The sequence below is a fragment of the Carcharodon carcharias genome, chromosome 31 (assembly GCF_017639515.1).
Source record: "Carcharodon carcharias isolate sCarCar2 chromosome 31, sCarCar2.pri, whole genome shotgun sequence".
NCBI lineage: Eukaryota > Metazoa > Chordata > Chondrichthyes > Lamniformes > Lamnidae > Carcharodon > Carcharodon carcharias.
The window spans coordinates 12,605,703-12,621,414 of NC_054497.1; the positions used below are offsets into that span (position 1 = coordinate 12,605,703).

The 15,712-nt window shown below is 47.2% G+C and overlaps 1 protein-coding gene across 3 annotated transcripts in view; it reads right to left on the bottom strand.

The window, feature by feature from the left end:
* Window positions 1-5,478: 5,478 nt before the first annotated feature.
* The window catches only part of LOC121271744 (synembryn-A-like), a 35,203-nt gene continuing 24,969 nt past the window's right edge, over window positions 5,479-15,712 (bottom strand). Inside the window, exons 10-11 of one of the 3 annotated variants that reach the window (XM_041177958.1) lie at window positions 13,453-13,593; window positions 5,482-5,541 (exon numbers count right to left, since the gene is read on the bottom strand). In XM_041177958.1, the coding sequence (XP_041033892.1) occupies window positions 13,470-13,593 (124 nt within the window). In that variant the 3' untranslated portion in view covers window positions 5,482-5,541; window positions 13,453-13,469. Of the gene's footprint in view, window positions 5,542-8,556; window positions 9,017-13,452; window positions 13,594-15,712 lie in introns of those variants that run through there. The other 2 variants (XM_041177957.1, XM_041177959.1) reach the window with 2 other exon arrangements.

The following is a 15,712-nucleotide window of genomic DNA, read 5'->3' on the forward strand; positions in this document are numbered from 1 at the left end:
AGCGCCCGTCACAACCTCAGGATGCTCCAAAATGCTTTACAGCCAATGAAACACTTTTGAAGTGTTGCCACTGTTGGAATGTAGGGAACATGATAGCCAACCAGTGCACAGCAGGCTCCCACAAACAGCAACGTGCTAATGACCAGGTAACTGGTGTTTGTGTTGTTGTTTGAGGGATAAACACTTTCTGGGACACTGGGGAGAGCTCCCCCACTCTCCTTCAAACAGAGGACATGCAATCTTTTACAGCCACCTGGGGGGAACCTTGATTTGGTGTCTTATCTGAAAGATGGCACTACTAACATTGCAGCACTCCCTCAGTACTGCCCCTTTGACAGTCCAGCACTCCCTCAGTACTGACCCTCTGACAGTGCAGCACCCCCTCAGTACTGACCCTCAGACAGTGCAGCACTCCCTCAGTACTGAGCCTCCCACAGTGCAGCACTTCCTCAGTACTGACCCTCTGACAGTGCAGCACTCCCTCTGTACTGACCCTCAGACAGTGCAGCACTCCCTCAGTACTGAGCCTCCCACAGTGCAGCACTTCCTCAGTACTGACCCTCAGACAGTGCAGCACTCCCTCAGTACTGAGCCTCCCACAGTGCAGCACTTCCTCAGTACTGACCCTCAGACAGTGCAGCACTCCCTCAGTACTGAGCCTCCCACAGTGCAGCACTTCCTCAGTACTGACCCTCTGACAGTGCAGCACCCCCTCAGTACTGACCCTCAGACAGTGCAGCACTCCCTCAGTACTGAGCCTCCCACAGTGCAGCACTTCCTCAGTACTGACACTCTGACAGTGCAGCACCCCCTCTGTACTGACCCTCAGACAGTGCAGCACTCCCTCAGTACTGCCCTTCTGTCATTGCAGCACTCCCTCAGTACTGAGCCTCCCACAGTGAAGCACTTCCTCAGTACTGACCCTCAGACAGTGCAGCACCCCCTCAGTACTGACCTTCTGACGGTGCAGCACTCCCTCAGTACTGACCCTCAGACAGTGCAGCACTTCCTCAGTACTGACCCTCTGACAGTGCAGCACCCCCTCAGTGCTGACCCTCTGACAGCGCAGCACCCCCTCAGTACTGACCCTCAGACTGTGCAGCACTCTCTCAGTACTGACCCTCTGACAGTGCAGCACCCCCTCAGTACTGACCCTCTGACAGTGCAGCACCCCCTCAGTACTGACCCTCAGACTGTGCAGCATTCCCTCAGTACTGACCCTCTGACAGTGCAGCACTCCCTCAGTACTGACCCTCTGACAAGGCAGCACTCCCTCAGTACTGACCCTTGGACAGTGCAGCACTTCCTCAGTACTGACCCTCTGATAGTGCAGCACTCCCTCAGTGCTGACTCTCTGATAGTGCAGCACTCCCTCAATACTGACCCTCGGACAGTGCTGCACTCCCTCAGTACTGACCCTCGGACAGTGCAGCACTCCCTCAGTACTGACCTCTGACAGTGCAGCACTCCCTCAGTACTGACCCTCTGACAGTGCAGCACTCCCCCTGTCCTGCACTGAGAGTGTCAGCTTGAACCTTTGTGCCATTATGAAGCAGGGACAACTCCATCAGGCCCTCTAGCTGGAGTTTCCACTGCTGCCCATGAATTAGATGTCGGGAAAATTAATTCAGTGAGGCTTGGCTGTCAAAATCAATCCATGTCCCAGGATTCCATGGGTTTTCCAGCCACCCTGCAGACCCCAAATTCCATTCCCACCAACCCCACTCTTTCAAATAAGGGCCTGAGTTTCTCAGAAGGTGAATTCTGGGCCCACTCTATCCCTAGGCAGATATGACAGGCTTGTGACTGCCAAGGTACTTGCACTTGAATTTGACTTTACCTGTTCTTAGAATTCTTTCTTGGAATATATACATCACTCAAGGTTGTCATTTATTGCCCATCCCTAATTCTCTTTGAGAAGGTGGTGATGAGCTGCCTTCTTGAACCACTGCACAGGTACACTGTGTGCTGCTATGGAGGAAGTTCCAGTTTTATGACCCAGCCACAATGACTGAACAGTGGCGATAATTCAGGATGGTGTGCGGCATGGAGGGGAACCTGCGGGTGGTCATTTCCCACGCGCCTGCTGCCCTTCCCCTTCAAGTTCGTAGCGGAGGTCGCGGGTTTGGAAAGGGCTGTCGATGGAGCTTTGGCAAGTTGCTGCAGTGCATCTTGCAGGTGGTACACACACTGCTGTCACTGTGTGCCAGTGATTGGGTGGAGTGGATGTTCAAGCTGGTGAATGAGGTGCCGGTGAAACAAATCACTTTTTCCTGGGTGATGTTAAATTTCTTGAGCATTGTTGGAGTTGCACTCATCCAGGCAAGTGGAGCGTATTCCATCAGACTCCTGACTTGTACCTTGTAGGTGGTGGACAGGCTTTTCTCCACCTGTTCTAGTTCTTCGATCTCTCTTATTTGCAATCCAGCTTTGCATCTTGGAAATTTCCTCATGTTCATCCTATTTGGAAAGAGTTTCTTCCCAACCAACCTTTACACTGCACTTCTAATAAAAGCTTCCATCAGTTCTCAAATTATCCAATTCCTTTGAGAGCAGTGATACGCTCCATGTTTAGAAGTACCATTATAGAATATGGATCTAATAACACAATCTAATAACAAAAAGGGACTTGGGCACCCGAACTTTGTGCGATTGTATAAAACATGACTGAGAGTTGGCGGCCCATCTTATGTCTCTTGCCATTTTTATTTCCATTGAGCTCATCGTCATGGTACTTACTTAGTGGCAAAGTGCTTTCAGGGCAACTTGAGGTCATCCAAGCTATTTTAATGGGGGTGTCAGCGAAGTAGTTGGAGATTGGGGGACCCTCTTACACCCCTATAAATTCTGTCCCACATTAACTATGGGAACCAGGTCAAGTTGATTGATTGCTGAAATTGGTGAGGATTCAGAGGCTTTGTTCTAGGGTATAACTGGGGATGTAGCTCCAGTGAGAATCAGGACCTGTGGGAGAGCAAGGGCAGGAACTTGGCTTTAAAAAAAAAAGCACAGGCCCCTTGTGGCCATTACTTAGGCCACCTCGCTCAGTCAGAATAAGATTCTGCTTCCTGGAATATGGAAATCTCTGGGCATTCCAGGGTGTGAGTTGGCTCTGTATAAATTGAGGGGAAACCAATCCTTGTTTCTTGGGATATTGTGAGAGTGCAAGACCCAACCTGCCGCAAGGCAGCAGAAAATTCCAGTGTGATCATTCCATCCAACAACTCTTCCTACATCACAGGAGTGATTTAAATCATCAAGCAGGGATTAACTCCGTTGTTGCCAAGCATCGAGGCTTCATCGAACTTCAACCCTGTTTGTTATCTTAAACATTTGAATATCTCTTTTCAAAGCTTTCCTTTATATAGGTTATTTTTTTGACGGTTTTCCTTCATTCAAACTAATCTGCAGCTGAGTAAATTGGTTCAGGATCCTGATGCCAGTTTCAAGTCTGTGTCAATTGTGGCTGCGCTTTTCACTTTTCTTAAAAATTCCAATGTCAATGTTCATAATGGAAATTGCCTACGTAAACCTGTCACGCTGTAAATACAGTGGGGGTGAGGGGCGTTTATGAACACAAGGGGGTCTAATTCTAGGGCAGTGGTTTTGTGAGGTGGGTTCTGACTGTGTGGGGACCTTCAGCAGGGCTGGAAGGAAGCTCCTCTTGGCCCACAAACAGCGCTGTAAAAGCCCTTGACTTCTCCCCGAGGCTGCCCATGCCTTTCTGTATTTGCCGAGTTTCCAAAGCAAGTTCATTCCAATGCTTCAGCCTCAGGGACATGTTTAAAAATGCCAACCCATCTCCTGGAAGTGGCTTGGTTGCCCGGGTCTTTCCCCACCTCAATAAAACCCAGAGGGTGGCAGGTTGAAGCTTGCAGCTTTTGCCTGATCCCACTCACCCGCCCAAGTTTACTTTACTCCCATAATCAGCCATGGCTCAATGGGCTGCACTTCCTCCTCATGAGCTTTCCTGATGGTTACACGCTCTCAATTCTGGTAAGGTCCTCATAATTCTTGGACTGCTCCTTACTTTAATAATGCAGCAAAGTGTGTAACACATAGTGAGGTGTAGGTGGGGAAGTGGGGGTGGGTGTGCAGCAGCGAAGGTCAAAAATACAAGAATATTGGACTGCACATTATGGGAGGGTAAGGACTGCTCGGCCCCACCACCCCAGTAAGTGAAGTTAGCGGGAAGCTGACTCGCTCCACGCCAGCCTGTTCCACAGCCATAACGCACCTGTGGTTGGGCTAAATTGCCTGCCAGTGGGACCCCCCCCCCACCCCCCCCCCCGGGTCTCCTGGCCAATCCGATTGGCCGGCAGCCCTAGCAGGACGGGCAGCGCCCAGGGCGGGTTAGTGGGCACTGCCGGGACTCCAGCTGATCCCAAGAAGAAGGCCCAATGGATCACGGAGTGAGGCAAGTCCAATGTAATGCGAGGGGGGAAGCCTCGACAGTTTAGAGAGGGGGGGGCGGAGGGGTGGGAGTGACGGGTTTTGGCGAGCAGGCAGGTGGGAAAGAAGTGGGGGTACTAACATATGGGGGTATTCCCTGGAGATAGTACTCCTCCTTCCATCCTGCCCTTTAAAAAAGTTATTTAAAAGAGGCTGGACAGCAGAGGGACAGATAACAAGTCCGAGGCTAACGTTGAAGTCAGCTGCCAGGAGAAACAGGACAAGAGAGGAAACTGCAGAAGCTGGTTCCAGAAACTGAAGAAGAAATCGCCAAATCCAGGCGAGACGAACAGGAAAGGTCCCAAAGGGGACAGTCTAGTCAAAGGACAAGGACTGGAATCTGAAAAAAGGTTCTGTTCTGTGGAAGTGAAAGTAAGGAGCATAGAGGAAGGCTCCAAGTTTCAAGTTTAAGGGAGAAAGCTGCAGAATGCAAATACAAAGTGGTATAGGCGTGCGAGAAGTCAGAAGGTCCAAGGAGACAGCTGAAGGCCTGTAACTCTTTGCAATTGGCACGTGAAGAAGTAGTGTTCTGTTGGCATGGCTGAGTCAGTGAGAGACAGTGCATGGAAGGAGCTTGAGTGCAAGTGGTGATCCAGGGGAGAGGAATAACAGAAGGAGAGTTTGAAACCCTGGAGGTGGACCCTTGCGGAAGGTGGATGAGAGTAAGCATTGGTTTGCGAGAGGATTCCAAAGTGAGTACTTGGAGAGTGGAGATTGGAAACCCTCGTGTGAAAGACGGAGTTCAGTAAGACTGGCTGGCTCATGGTGTGACAAGTGTCTGGGGGGGAGTTGAGGAGAGATCCATAGCATCTGTTTGGGGTGGCATCTGTCACTTGGTTTCAGAGTGTGGTGTGTGTCTGACCACAGGTCACCTACTGGTTTACATGGACTGCGTACTTACTGTGAACGTTAGAGTATAAGATAGCTTTTGTAACATGTGTAATCCTTATGAATCTGAACATATTTGTAAAGGTGTAGCTGTGGGTATTGTAATGCAGTTCATCTTCCTGGTTTAATAAATGTTTTATTCTTTTGCTAAAAGTTCACCAGCTGACTCCTGCGACTGTTCAGTAGCCACGCTCCACGTATCTAAACAAAAAATAAAAATTAGAATCTATCAGGGCTCCACCCTGGGATCAGGCTTATCCAGTAGCAACGTCAGCTGGGATCATAACAGTGGGCACTTTTATTCTATGTTTCTCTGCGTCAATAAAAATAAACACTCGGTCATAAAGAGCAGATGCTTCCAGAGAGACAATTTACTGAAGAGGCAGCAGGAAACAGGGAGAGTGAGAGAATTGCGAGTTCTTTGGAGGAGCAAGTCTTGGAGGAGCGGGGGGTCGGGGGGGTGATTTGCCCCTGCTGTGTAAATAGCGCTGGGATCATAGGGCAGGATTTTTAGGTCAGCATGTGGGCCTGACCCAAACGGACGTGAAATCGCGCGGGATGACGTCGGGCAAGCGTACCCGAATTCGTACCGCCCCCCCGTGCGATATTTCGGTTGGCGGGCACACGTGAAAGTTGGAAGCGCGGCCGCCGACAATTAAGAGGGCAATAAACTCGTAACCGTCTCCGATTGGTCGTGGCCCGTCCAACCTTACGGTTGGCAGAGGGGGCGAATCAGCCAGGCGCGCTTTGTATTTTTCGTGAAGCCTCGTCCAAGGGCGGGATGAGGTTTCTGTTATTAAATTAAAAAAAAATAATAAAAATCTACGGGCAGCAATTTTATCACGGATACTGGTTCAGGTGACTGATTCAGACATGTGGACAGTTTTTTCCTGACTTTAAAAACTTTTATTTGTGGGTTTTAAAGTCTTCAGCTCCCTGCCTTCAGGGGAGCTTTCATTCAGCGCCCACCCTCCTCCCACTCCCACCCCGGCAGTGCTGAGCATTTGTGTGCCCGCTTCACACTGGCTGGCCTGGCCGCTAATTGTAAGGTTAACACTGATCGAGGGGGGCGCCGATCGCGGGCGCTGATCTGTTCCCCAGCTGATCCCGGGCCCATCGAACCCACCCGCCCGCCAACCTAAAAATCCCGCCCATAGAATGGGTTTTATTATAATGGCAACAGGACGTAAAGTAAAACCAGCCCACGTACCGAGCATATGTCAATCCAACATGTGTGCATCTGTAACTGTACATGTCTCTATCATGGGAACATCTTGAAAGGGGTTGAGATGTTGGGCCACATTTTTTTAAAAAATTCCTTTATGTGACGTGGGCTTCGCTGGCTGGGCCCAGCATTTATTGCCCATCCCTAGTTGCCCTTGAGAAGGTGGTGGTGAGTTACTGCTGCCAGACTCTGCCCTCTTTTTAAAGTGGTGTCAGCAGTTGGTAGCACCCTCACCTCTTAAGCCTGATGGTTATGTGGAGATGGTGGTGCAGATGTAACGTCACCAGACTAGTTATCCAATGCCCTGCGGACACAGGTTCAAATCCCCCTGTGGTAGTTGGTGGAATTTAAATTCAATTAGTAAAATCTGGAATTAAAAGATGGTCTCAGTAATTGTTGTAAAAATCCATTTGTTGCACTAATGCCCTTTAGGGAAGGAAATCTGCCATCCTTACCTGGTCTGGCCTACATGTGACTCCAGGCCCACAGTAATGGGGTTGACTCTTAACTGCCCTCTGAAATGGGGCCTAGTAAGGCACTCAGTTCAAGGGCAATTAGGGATGGGCAACAAATGCAGGCCTTGCCAGTGACAACCACATCCTGTGAAAGAATAAAGAAAATAAAAAGCAAAGTGGTTATGTAACTGAACTGGTGATCCAGAGGCTTGGACTAATGAGTCTGAGTCATGAGTGCAAATTTCACCACAGCAGCTGGGGGGGATTTCAATTCAGTTAATTAAATAAATGTGGGATAAAAATGAATATTAGAGATGGTGATCATGAATATATTGGATTTTTTGTAAAAGTCAATCTGGTCGCTAATGCCCATTAGGGAAGAAAATCTGCTGTCCTTATCTGGCCTACATGTGACTCCAGACACACAGCAATGTGGCTGACACTCGTGTATGTTCAATTGATTATGTGAGTCTGTTTACTATTGATGCTCGCTGTGCTTCATTGGTTAAGTCTGGGTATGGACTCAGAAAAGTAAACAAAACTGTAAAAAGAGCTGCAAACCAGAGCTGAAGCATGGAGCAGACATTTTAAAGCACTGGGAATCAAACCTGTTACACACATAGGGCAGGATTTTGCCCTTGGTGGGGGTGCTCGGCAGGGGCAGGTGGGGGCGGTTGGCTCCGCACCGCGATTTCACGCTGGCAGGCCAATTAAGACCTGTCCAGTGTGGAAAACGAGCAGCAGCGTTTAGTGCTGCTTGTGCGGTGGGGGGAGGAGGGCGAGTGAGCCTAGCAGCATCTCCGCGCATGTGCGCGAAAGAGCGCTTCAATCTCCCAGAGGCAAGGAGCTGCCTCGGGGAGATGAAGCGCTGTTTAAAAAAAAAGGAAATAAAATTGTCATGAAACATGTTCCCTCATGTGACTCTGTCACATGAGCTGGGACATGTTTTTAAATCAAAAATAAAACTTTTATTTGATGCTTATTTGCTTTAGTAAACCTCATCCCGCCCATGGATGAGGTTTCCTAAAAAATGTAAAGGCCGCTTTTGTCTGCCCGCCAACTGTTTGGTTAGACGGGCAGTGTATGTTTGAATTTAATTAGTTTCTTAAGGGCCGTGATCGGCCTTATAATTGTGGGTGGGGCACGCGGCTGACTCTGGCGCGCGCCTGACGAACGAAATATCGCGAGACTGCGCGGTGACTTCGGGATGCTCACCTGATGTCATCGCTTGTCATTTTACGCTTGGGGGGCGGGCCAATATCTTGCCAATAGAAATTGGTGTCATCTCTGCATGCATCCGAGATACCAAATATAAAATACTCTGAAGTGGCTGAGTAAGCCACCTGGTAGTTTGGGTATGCTGGCTTTGCCAGTGATGCCCACGTTCTATGGACGAACTTTATAAAAGCTCCAGAGACTTGGCACATATGGAGAACGTGTGATGGAAGTGTCAGGAGGCAGTGAGAAATGACAGGATGCTCGCTATTGGATGTGCCTGCCCACAACTGAGCCTGCTAATAAGTGATCACACTTATGCAAATGCAACTGTTTATTAAGTTCCACAGCAAGGAAGTGAATATATTTAACCAAACATACACTACACCCTCTGTGCATCAACAGTACAAATTTAAAAAGAGTCTAAGATCAGAGTACTGAAACATTGCTACCACACACGTCTTCTGGATCTTTTATTGACCAGCTTCTTTGCAAATTGTGAACACCAGGATGCTGCAGCATAACAGATATCAGACAATAGGTAATCCAACACTGATATATTTACAGGAGAGCAATGGGAGCAATAGCACAGAGAATGAACGGGAGGCCTGAGGGAGCCACAGCAAGCTATGGTAGGAAGGGTCAATGGGTGGAGCATGTGCTTTGTGCAGCTGAAGACTGATACTCTCAGGAAGCAGAACGGAACCCAGTTGGGCTTTCAAAGCTAATCTTGTGGGGCTGTGGATGGAAGAACGTCATGGAAGATTGATCCTTGTGGCAGCTGGCAGAATGGGGAGAGAATAACATTGAGCTCTCTAAACTCCTGGGAGATATCATTTGCATCCCCTTGAAGCACCAGCCACAGCTCCATGGGTAGCACTCTCACCTCTGAATCAGAAGTTTCATATCTGACTTCTGATTTGAGCACAAAATCCAGGTTGACACTCCGGTGCAGTACTGAGGGAGTGCTGCACTGCCAAAGATGCTGTCTTTTGGGTGAAATGTTAAACTGGAGGTCCTGTCTGCCCTCTCAGGTGGACTTAAAAGATCCCAAGGCCACTATTCGATGAACAGTAAGGGAGTTCTCCCTGCTGTCCTGGCCAATAATTATCCTTCAATCAACATCACTAAAACAGATTATCTCATCATTATCACATGACTGTTTGTCGAAGCTTGCTGTGCACAAATTGGCTGCCGTGTTTCTTACCTTACAATAGTGACTACACTTGGTCCTTCCCCATCTCTGGTCTTTTCTTTTTAACACATCTGTGACTTTTCTTCCAGATTTTCCAGTATCATTGGATATTGTTGAACTAGATGGAATGTAGTAATCACTCATCCAGAAATTCCTATGTTCCTGTCCTTTTTTATCCATTCATGGGATGTGCGCTTTGCTGGCTAGGCCAGCATTTATTGCCCATCCCTAATTGCCCCTTGAGAAGGAGGTGGTGAGCTGCCTTCTTGAGCCGCTGCAGTCCATGTGGTGTAGGTACACCCATAGTACTGTTAGGGAGGATATTTTTCCAAGTCAGGGGAACTTCCAGGTGGTGGTGTTCCCATTTGTCTGCTGCCCTTGTCCTTCTAGATGGTAGTGGTTGTGGGTTTGGAAGGTGCTGTTGTAGGAACCTTGGTGAATTCCTGCAGTGCATCTTGAAGATGGTACACACTGCTGCCACTGTGTGTCGGTGGTGGAGGGAGTGAATGTGGTGCCAATCAATTGGGCTGCTTTGTCCTGGACGGTGTCCAGCTTCTCCAGTGTTGTAGGAACTGCAGTCATCCAGGCAAGTGGGGAGTATTCCATCACACTCCTGACTTGTGCCTTGTAGATGGTGGACAGGCTTTGGGGAGTCAGGAGGTGGGTTACTTGTTGCAGGATTCCTAGCCTCTGACCTGCTCTTGTAGCCACTGTATTTATATGGCAGTTTCTGGTCAATGGTAACCCCCAGCGTGTTGATTTTGGAAGATTCAGTGATGGTAATGCCATCGAACATCAAGGGGCGATGGTTGGATTCTCTCTTATTGGAGATGGTCTTTGCTTGGCCCTTGTGTGGTGTGAATGTTACTTGCCTCTTGTTGCTTAGATTAACCCTGGAAAATTCCTGTTGAACTTCGGAATGATGCGAGAAAGGTTTCCAAGCCTAACTGCACTGGGTGACATGCACAGAATGTGCGATTTTGGGGGGGCGGTGGAGGGGTGGGCTGAACTCGAGAACTATCTGAATACTACCTGCTGAAGCCAAACGGAGATGGACAAGGTGGAAAATAAGCTGAAATTTTTAATTCAAATGCTATTATTTACACCTTTCCACTGACTTGAATCCATTCCGATGGTTTCCCCGAATGGAGGGAGGAGTTTATTTCTGATCATTTACTTAATTCCTCCCCATCTCTCCTAACCCTTCAATCCCAGTGGATGCATTACGGGTATATACGTGTCAATATTTAGTACTGTGAGGCATCATGATGCAATGTGATTAAACAAATTAAGCACTTGGCAATCTCTTAAATTTGAATTTGGATCAACGACAATCTTCATGATATAACAATAGAATAGAACTGAAGTAATGCTAGTTGCCGGTATTTGAATAATCTTTCTGATTTTCACATTTCTATGCTGAGGAGTCAAAGGAGTAAACAGGGGGCACTACTCTGGGCTTTACATTGTCCAACCCAGGTTTAGTGACCTGTCTGGAGATCTCCAAAAGACCACAAGAACATAAGAAATAAGAGTTGGAGTCAGTCGCTTGGTCCCTTCGAGCCTGCTCCACCATTCAACAAGATCATGGATGACCTTCTACCTCAATTTCATCTTCCACACTCCTACCATATCATTAATTCCCTTTGTAACCAAAAATCTGTCAACCTCTGTCTTGGAGGTGCTCAACGACTGAACATCCAAAACTATTTGGTGCACAGAATTGCAAAGATTCACAACCTTGGCTTTCATTGCAAGGGGTATGAAGTATAAAAGTAATGGAAATGCTGCTACAGCTGTACAGGCCTTAATGAGACCACATCTGAAGTCATGTGTACAGTTTTGGTCTCCTTACTCTAGGAGAGATAGACCTGCATTGGAAGCAGTTCAGGGAAGGTTCACTCGGTTGATTCCCTGGGTGAAGGGATTGCCTTATAAGGAAAGGTTGAGCAGGTTGGGCCTATCATCATTGGAGTTTAGAAGAATGAAAGATGATCTTATTGAAACATATAAGATTCTGAGGGGACTTGACAGGGTGGATGCTGAAAGGATGTTTCCCCCTGTGGGGGATTCTAGAAATATGGGGGCAGAGTTTAAAAATAAGATGGCGCAAAGGGGGAACTTCTCGCCAAGGGTCATTAGTCTTTGGAATTCTCTTCCAGAGAGAGGAGTAGAGGCTGGATCATTGAATATATTCAAGGCTGAGTTAGACAGATTTTTGACTGACAAGGGAGTGGAGATTTATGGGGGGCGAGGGGGTGGTGCAGGCAGCAAAGTGGAGTTAAGGCCTCAATCAGGTCAGACATGATCTTACAGAATGGCAGAGCGGGCTTGAGGGGCCGATTGGCTTACTCCTGCTCCTATTGTTTATGTTCTTATGATCTTTTGAGTGAAGGTATTTCTCTTCATCACTGTCCTAAGAGGCAAAATAGTTTTTTTTTTAAAACAAAGGCTTTTTCCTCTTGAGTTATTTAATGGTGTCAGCCATGGCTCAGTGGGATAGTAATTCTCACTGCTGCATCAGAGGTGGGTTCAAACCTCACTCTGGAGACTTGAGTATAAAATCTATGCTGAAGCTCCCAGTGCAGTGCTCTTGACCAACTTCACTTCAAGAAAGCACAGATGTTCTAGCTATTTATTACATTGCTCTTGGTGGGATCTTTCCAGGTTTTGCTGTCACATTTCCTTCATCCCAACAGGAACTATGCCTCATTGGCTGCAAAGTGCTTTGGAAACATACTGAGGTTGTGAAAGGCACTATAGAAATGCAAGCTCGTTCTTTCTATTCTGTTTGGATATCTTATTTTCATGGACAAACTCAGCAGGTCTGACGGCAACTGTGGAGAGAAAGACAGACTCGAAACGTTAACTCTGTCTTTCTCTCCACAGATGCTGTCAGACCGGCTGAGTTTTTCCAGCACTTTTTGTTTTTGTTTCAGATTTCCAGCATCTGCAGTATTTTGCATTTATCTTAGTTTCATCATCACTTTCACTAGTGACAAAACGTGCATCAGAATTATCTCTGCACAGCACCTCCCCACCAGTAGCCACCCACCCCCCCCCCCCCCCCCCCAACCCCCCCCACCCCCCCCATCCTCCCCCACCCCTTTTCGTGGCCACTATTATCAAGAAACTGCAGCGGGAGGTCAAGTGAATGATCCCAGTGCGGGCGTAAAGAATAACGGCGAGGGCAAAGTAATGCATGAAATAGCAACTGTTCACCGCTGAGGTCGTCTTTGCAAAGGATCTGCAGGTGGCAGGGAGGTGAAGGGATCAAGATCAAAGGCCATAGGGAAAGCATGTACTCAAACAGGAGATGGAGCAATGAGCCTTCTGACAAAGAGGAGAGAGAGTGCGCAGGGTGTGAGGAGAGTGGAGAAAAGAACAATGGCATTTAGGTAACATCTTAAAACATCCCAACGTGCTGCACAGAAGTGTTAAATGAAACTTGACACCGAGCCACATAAGGAGATATTAGGATAGGTGACCAGGAGATTGGACGAAGAGGTGGGTTTTAAGGAGTGTCTTAACAATAGGGACGAGGAGGGTTAAATTAATCTTCGCCAGTAGAGTGAAACACGCTCATAGTGAATTGAGGACCCATTTTACACCAAACACCATCTTCCAGTTACTAGTGAAGACCAATTCCACATCCACCCCTCAGCAAGGGGACTGGAGACCTTAGAGAGAGAAATGAGGGCCAAGGCAAGAGAATTGTCCACCTATAAATAAGCTTCCCCGTGACTGCTGACTCTGGGCTTGACAAATGATGACAACCCAGGAGAAATGATCCAATGTTTAAAAAGGGCCCACAAAGCAGAGATTAGACAAAGGCCCTAAATCTAGATTTCTGTATCACCCAGATTTCCCCTCCCTCTTGCTGAAGACCCCACTGAGGTTTTCTACCTCTTTGAAGGTTGTAGGAATTTACTTCACAGTATATTAATGAATGTCACAGTGCCCCAAACCCATTGGGTCCATCACTGGCAGGTCCCCATTGCCCATTTCTATCCATTATTTACATTTCTTGAAGATAGTTTCAATCCAACTCCATATCTGAGTCTGAGTGCAACGAAATCTGTTCCGCCATTTGCTGCATTGTCTCGTCCAATGGCGTGAGCTTCCCATCACAGCCTACTCCCATTGGTTGGATAATTTGTTCCCTGTCAATAGGTACAAATAAAAGTGCATCAGGAACATTAGAACAGGAGGAGGCCATTCAGGCTCCTGAGCCTGTTCCTTCAAACAACTGAATCATAGCTGATCTGTACCTCAGCCCCATTCACTCACTTTAGTTCCATAACCTTTCACCCCTTGCCCAACGGAACACCTCAGTTTTTAAATTTTCATTTGACCTTGGCCCACCCCACCCCCACTATTAGCCTCAATAGTGTTTTAAGGCAGAACATTTCAGATTTCCATTGCCTTGTGTGCAGAAGGTCCTCCCAACGTCACCTGTGAACAGCCTCACATTCCACAATTGAAAATAAAAACCTCGTGAGTGCCAGTTACTGAACCACAAGGACATTTTCCAAATCCAGAGTCCTAGGACCATAAGGCAGTTAGAGGAATTTCGGATCAGCATTATTGAACTGGAAGCCGAACTGCAGACGCTGGGCTACATGAGGGAGGGGGAGAGATACCTGGACACCTTGTTTTCGAAGACAGTCACGCCTCTTAGAATAGGGTCATCAGTTTTGGTCAATGGTGAGGGACAGGAGGATGTGACTGTCAGTGAGGCAGGTAATGGGACTAAGCAGACAGTAGTGGAGGAGCCTCAGACTTTGCAATTGTCAAACAGGTTTGAGGTGCTCATAATCTATGTAGATGAAAGTGAGGCTTGCAAGGCTGATGAGCAGGCTGGCCATAGCACCATGGTACAGGAAGCCGTTCAAGCGGGGGAAGCAAACAGAAATGTAGAGGTAGCAGGGGACTGTAAAATGAGGGGGATTGACTCCGTTCTCTGCAGCAAAGAGTGAGAGTCCAAGGCGGCTGTGTTGCCTGCCCGGTGCCAGGGTTCGGGACATCTGCTCATTGCTGGAGAAGAGTGGGAGGGGATGGATCCAGTTGTCGTGGTCCATGTAGGTACCAATAACATAGGCGGGACAAGGAAAGAGGTTCCCCATTGTCAGTATGAGAATCTAGGTACCAAATTAAGAAGCAGAACATCAAAGTTAATAATCCCTGGATTATTACCTGAGCCACGGGCAAATTGGCACAGGACAAATGAGCCAGGGAGCAGGCGATACTAGACCTGGTATTGAGCAACGACATAGGATTAATTGATAACCTCCTAGTGAAGACACCCCTAGGTAGCAGCAATCATAACATGATTGAATTTTACATTCATTTTGAGGGAGAAACGAGTGCGTCCAAGTCTAGTATTTTGAACTTAATTAAGGGCAATTATGAGGACATGAAAGCAGAGCTAGCTAACGTGAACTGACAAATGAGGTTAAGGGATAGGTCAATAGAAGTTGAGTGACAGACATTTAAAGGGGTATTTCAGAATAAGCAGAATAGATACATTCCAATGAGGACCCACCATCCATGGTTAACTAAAAAAGTTCAAGACAGTATCAAACGTAAAGAAAAGGCATATGATTACGCAAAGATGGGTGGCAGGTGAGAAGATTGGAAAGAACATAAAAGACAAAAAGATTAATAAGGAGGGAAAAATTAAAGCATGAGAGGAAGCTAGCTAGAAATATAAAGACGGATAGTAAGAATTTCGATAGATATTTAAATGAGAAAAGAGTTAACAAAGCGAGCATTGGTTCTATAGAAAGTGTGACTGGGGAATTGATAATGGAAAGTAGGGAGAAAGCAACTGAATTAAACAGGTATTTTCCTTCGGTCTTCACTACAGAGCATATAACTAACTGGAAATAGCTGTAAATCAGGAAATGGAAGGGAGGGAGGAACTCAGGGAAAATTACAATCACCAGGGAAGTGGTATTGAGTAAATTGTTGGAGTTGCAGGCTGACAAACCTCCCGGTCTGGATAGACTTCACCCTAAGATCTTGAAAGAAGTGGCTAGTGAGATAGTTGATGCATTGGTTTTAATTTTCCAAAATTCCCCAGATTTGGGGAAGGTTCCATTAGATTGGAAAATAAAAGCTCACAGATAAAGGGGTAACATATTAGCAATGAGATAGGATTAATTGATAACCGCTTAGAAGATAGAAGATTGGCTGGCTGGCAGAAAGCAGACAGTATGCATTAATGGATCTTTTCCTGATTGGCAGGATGTGACGAGTGGATTCCCACAGGGATCTGTG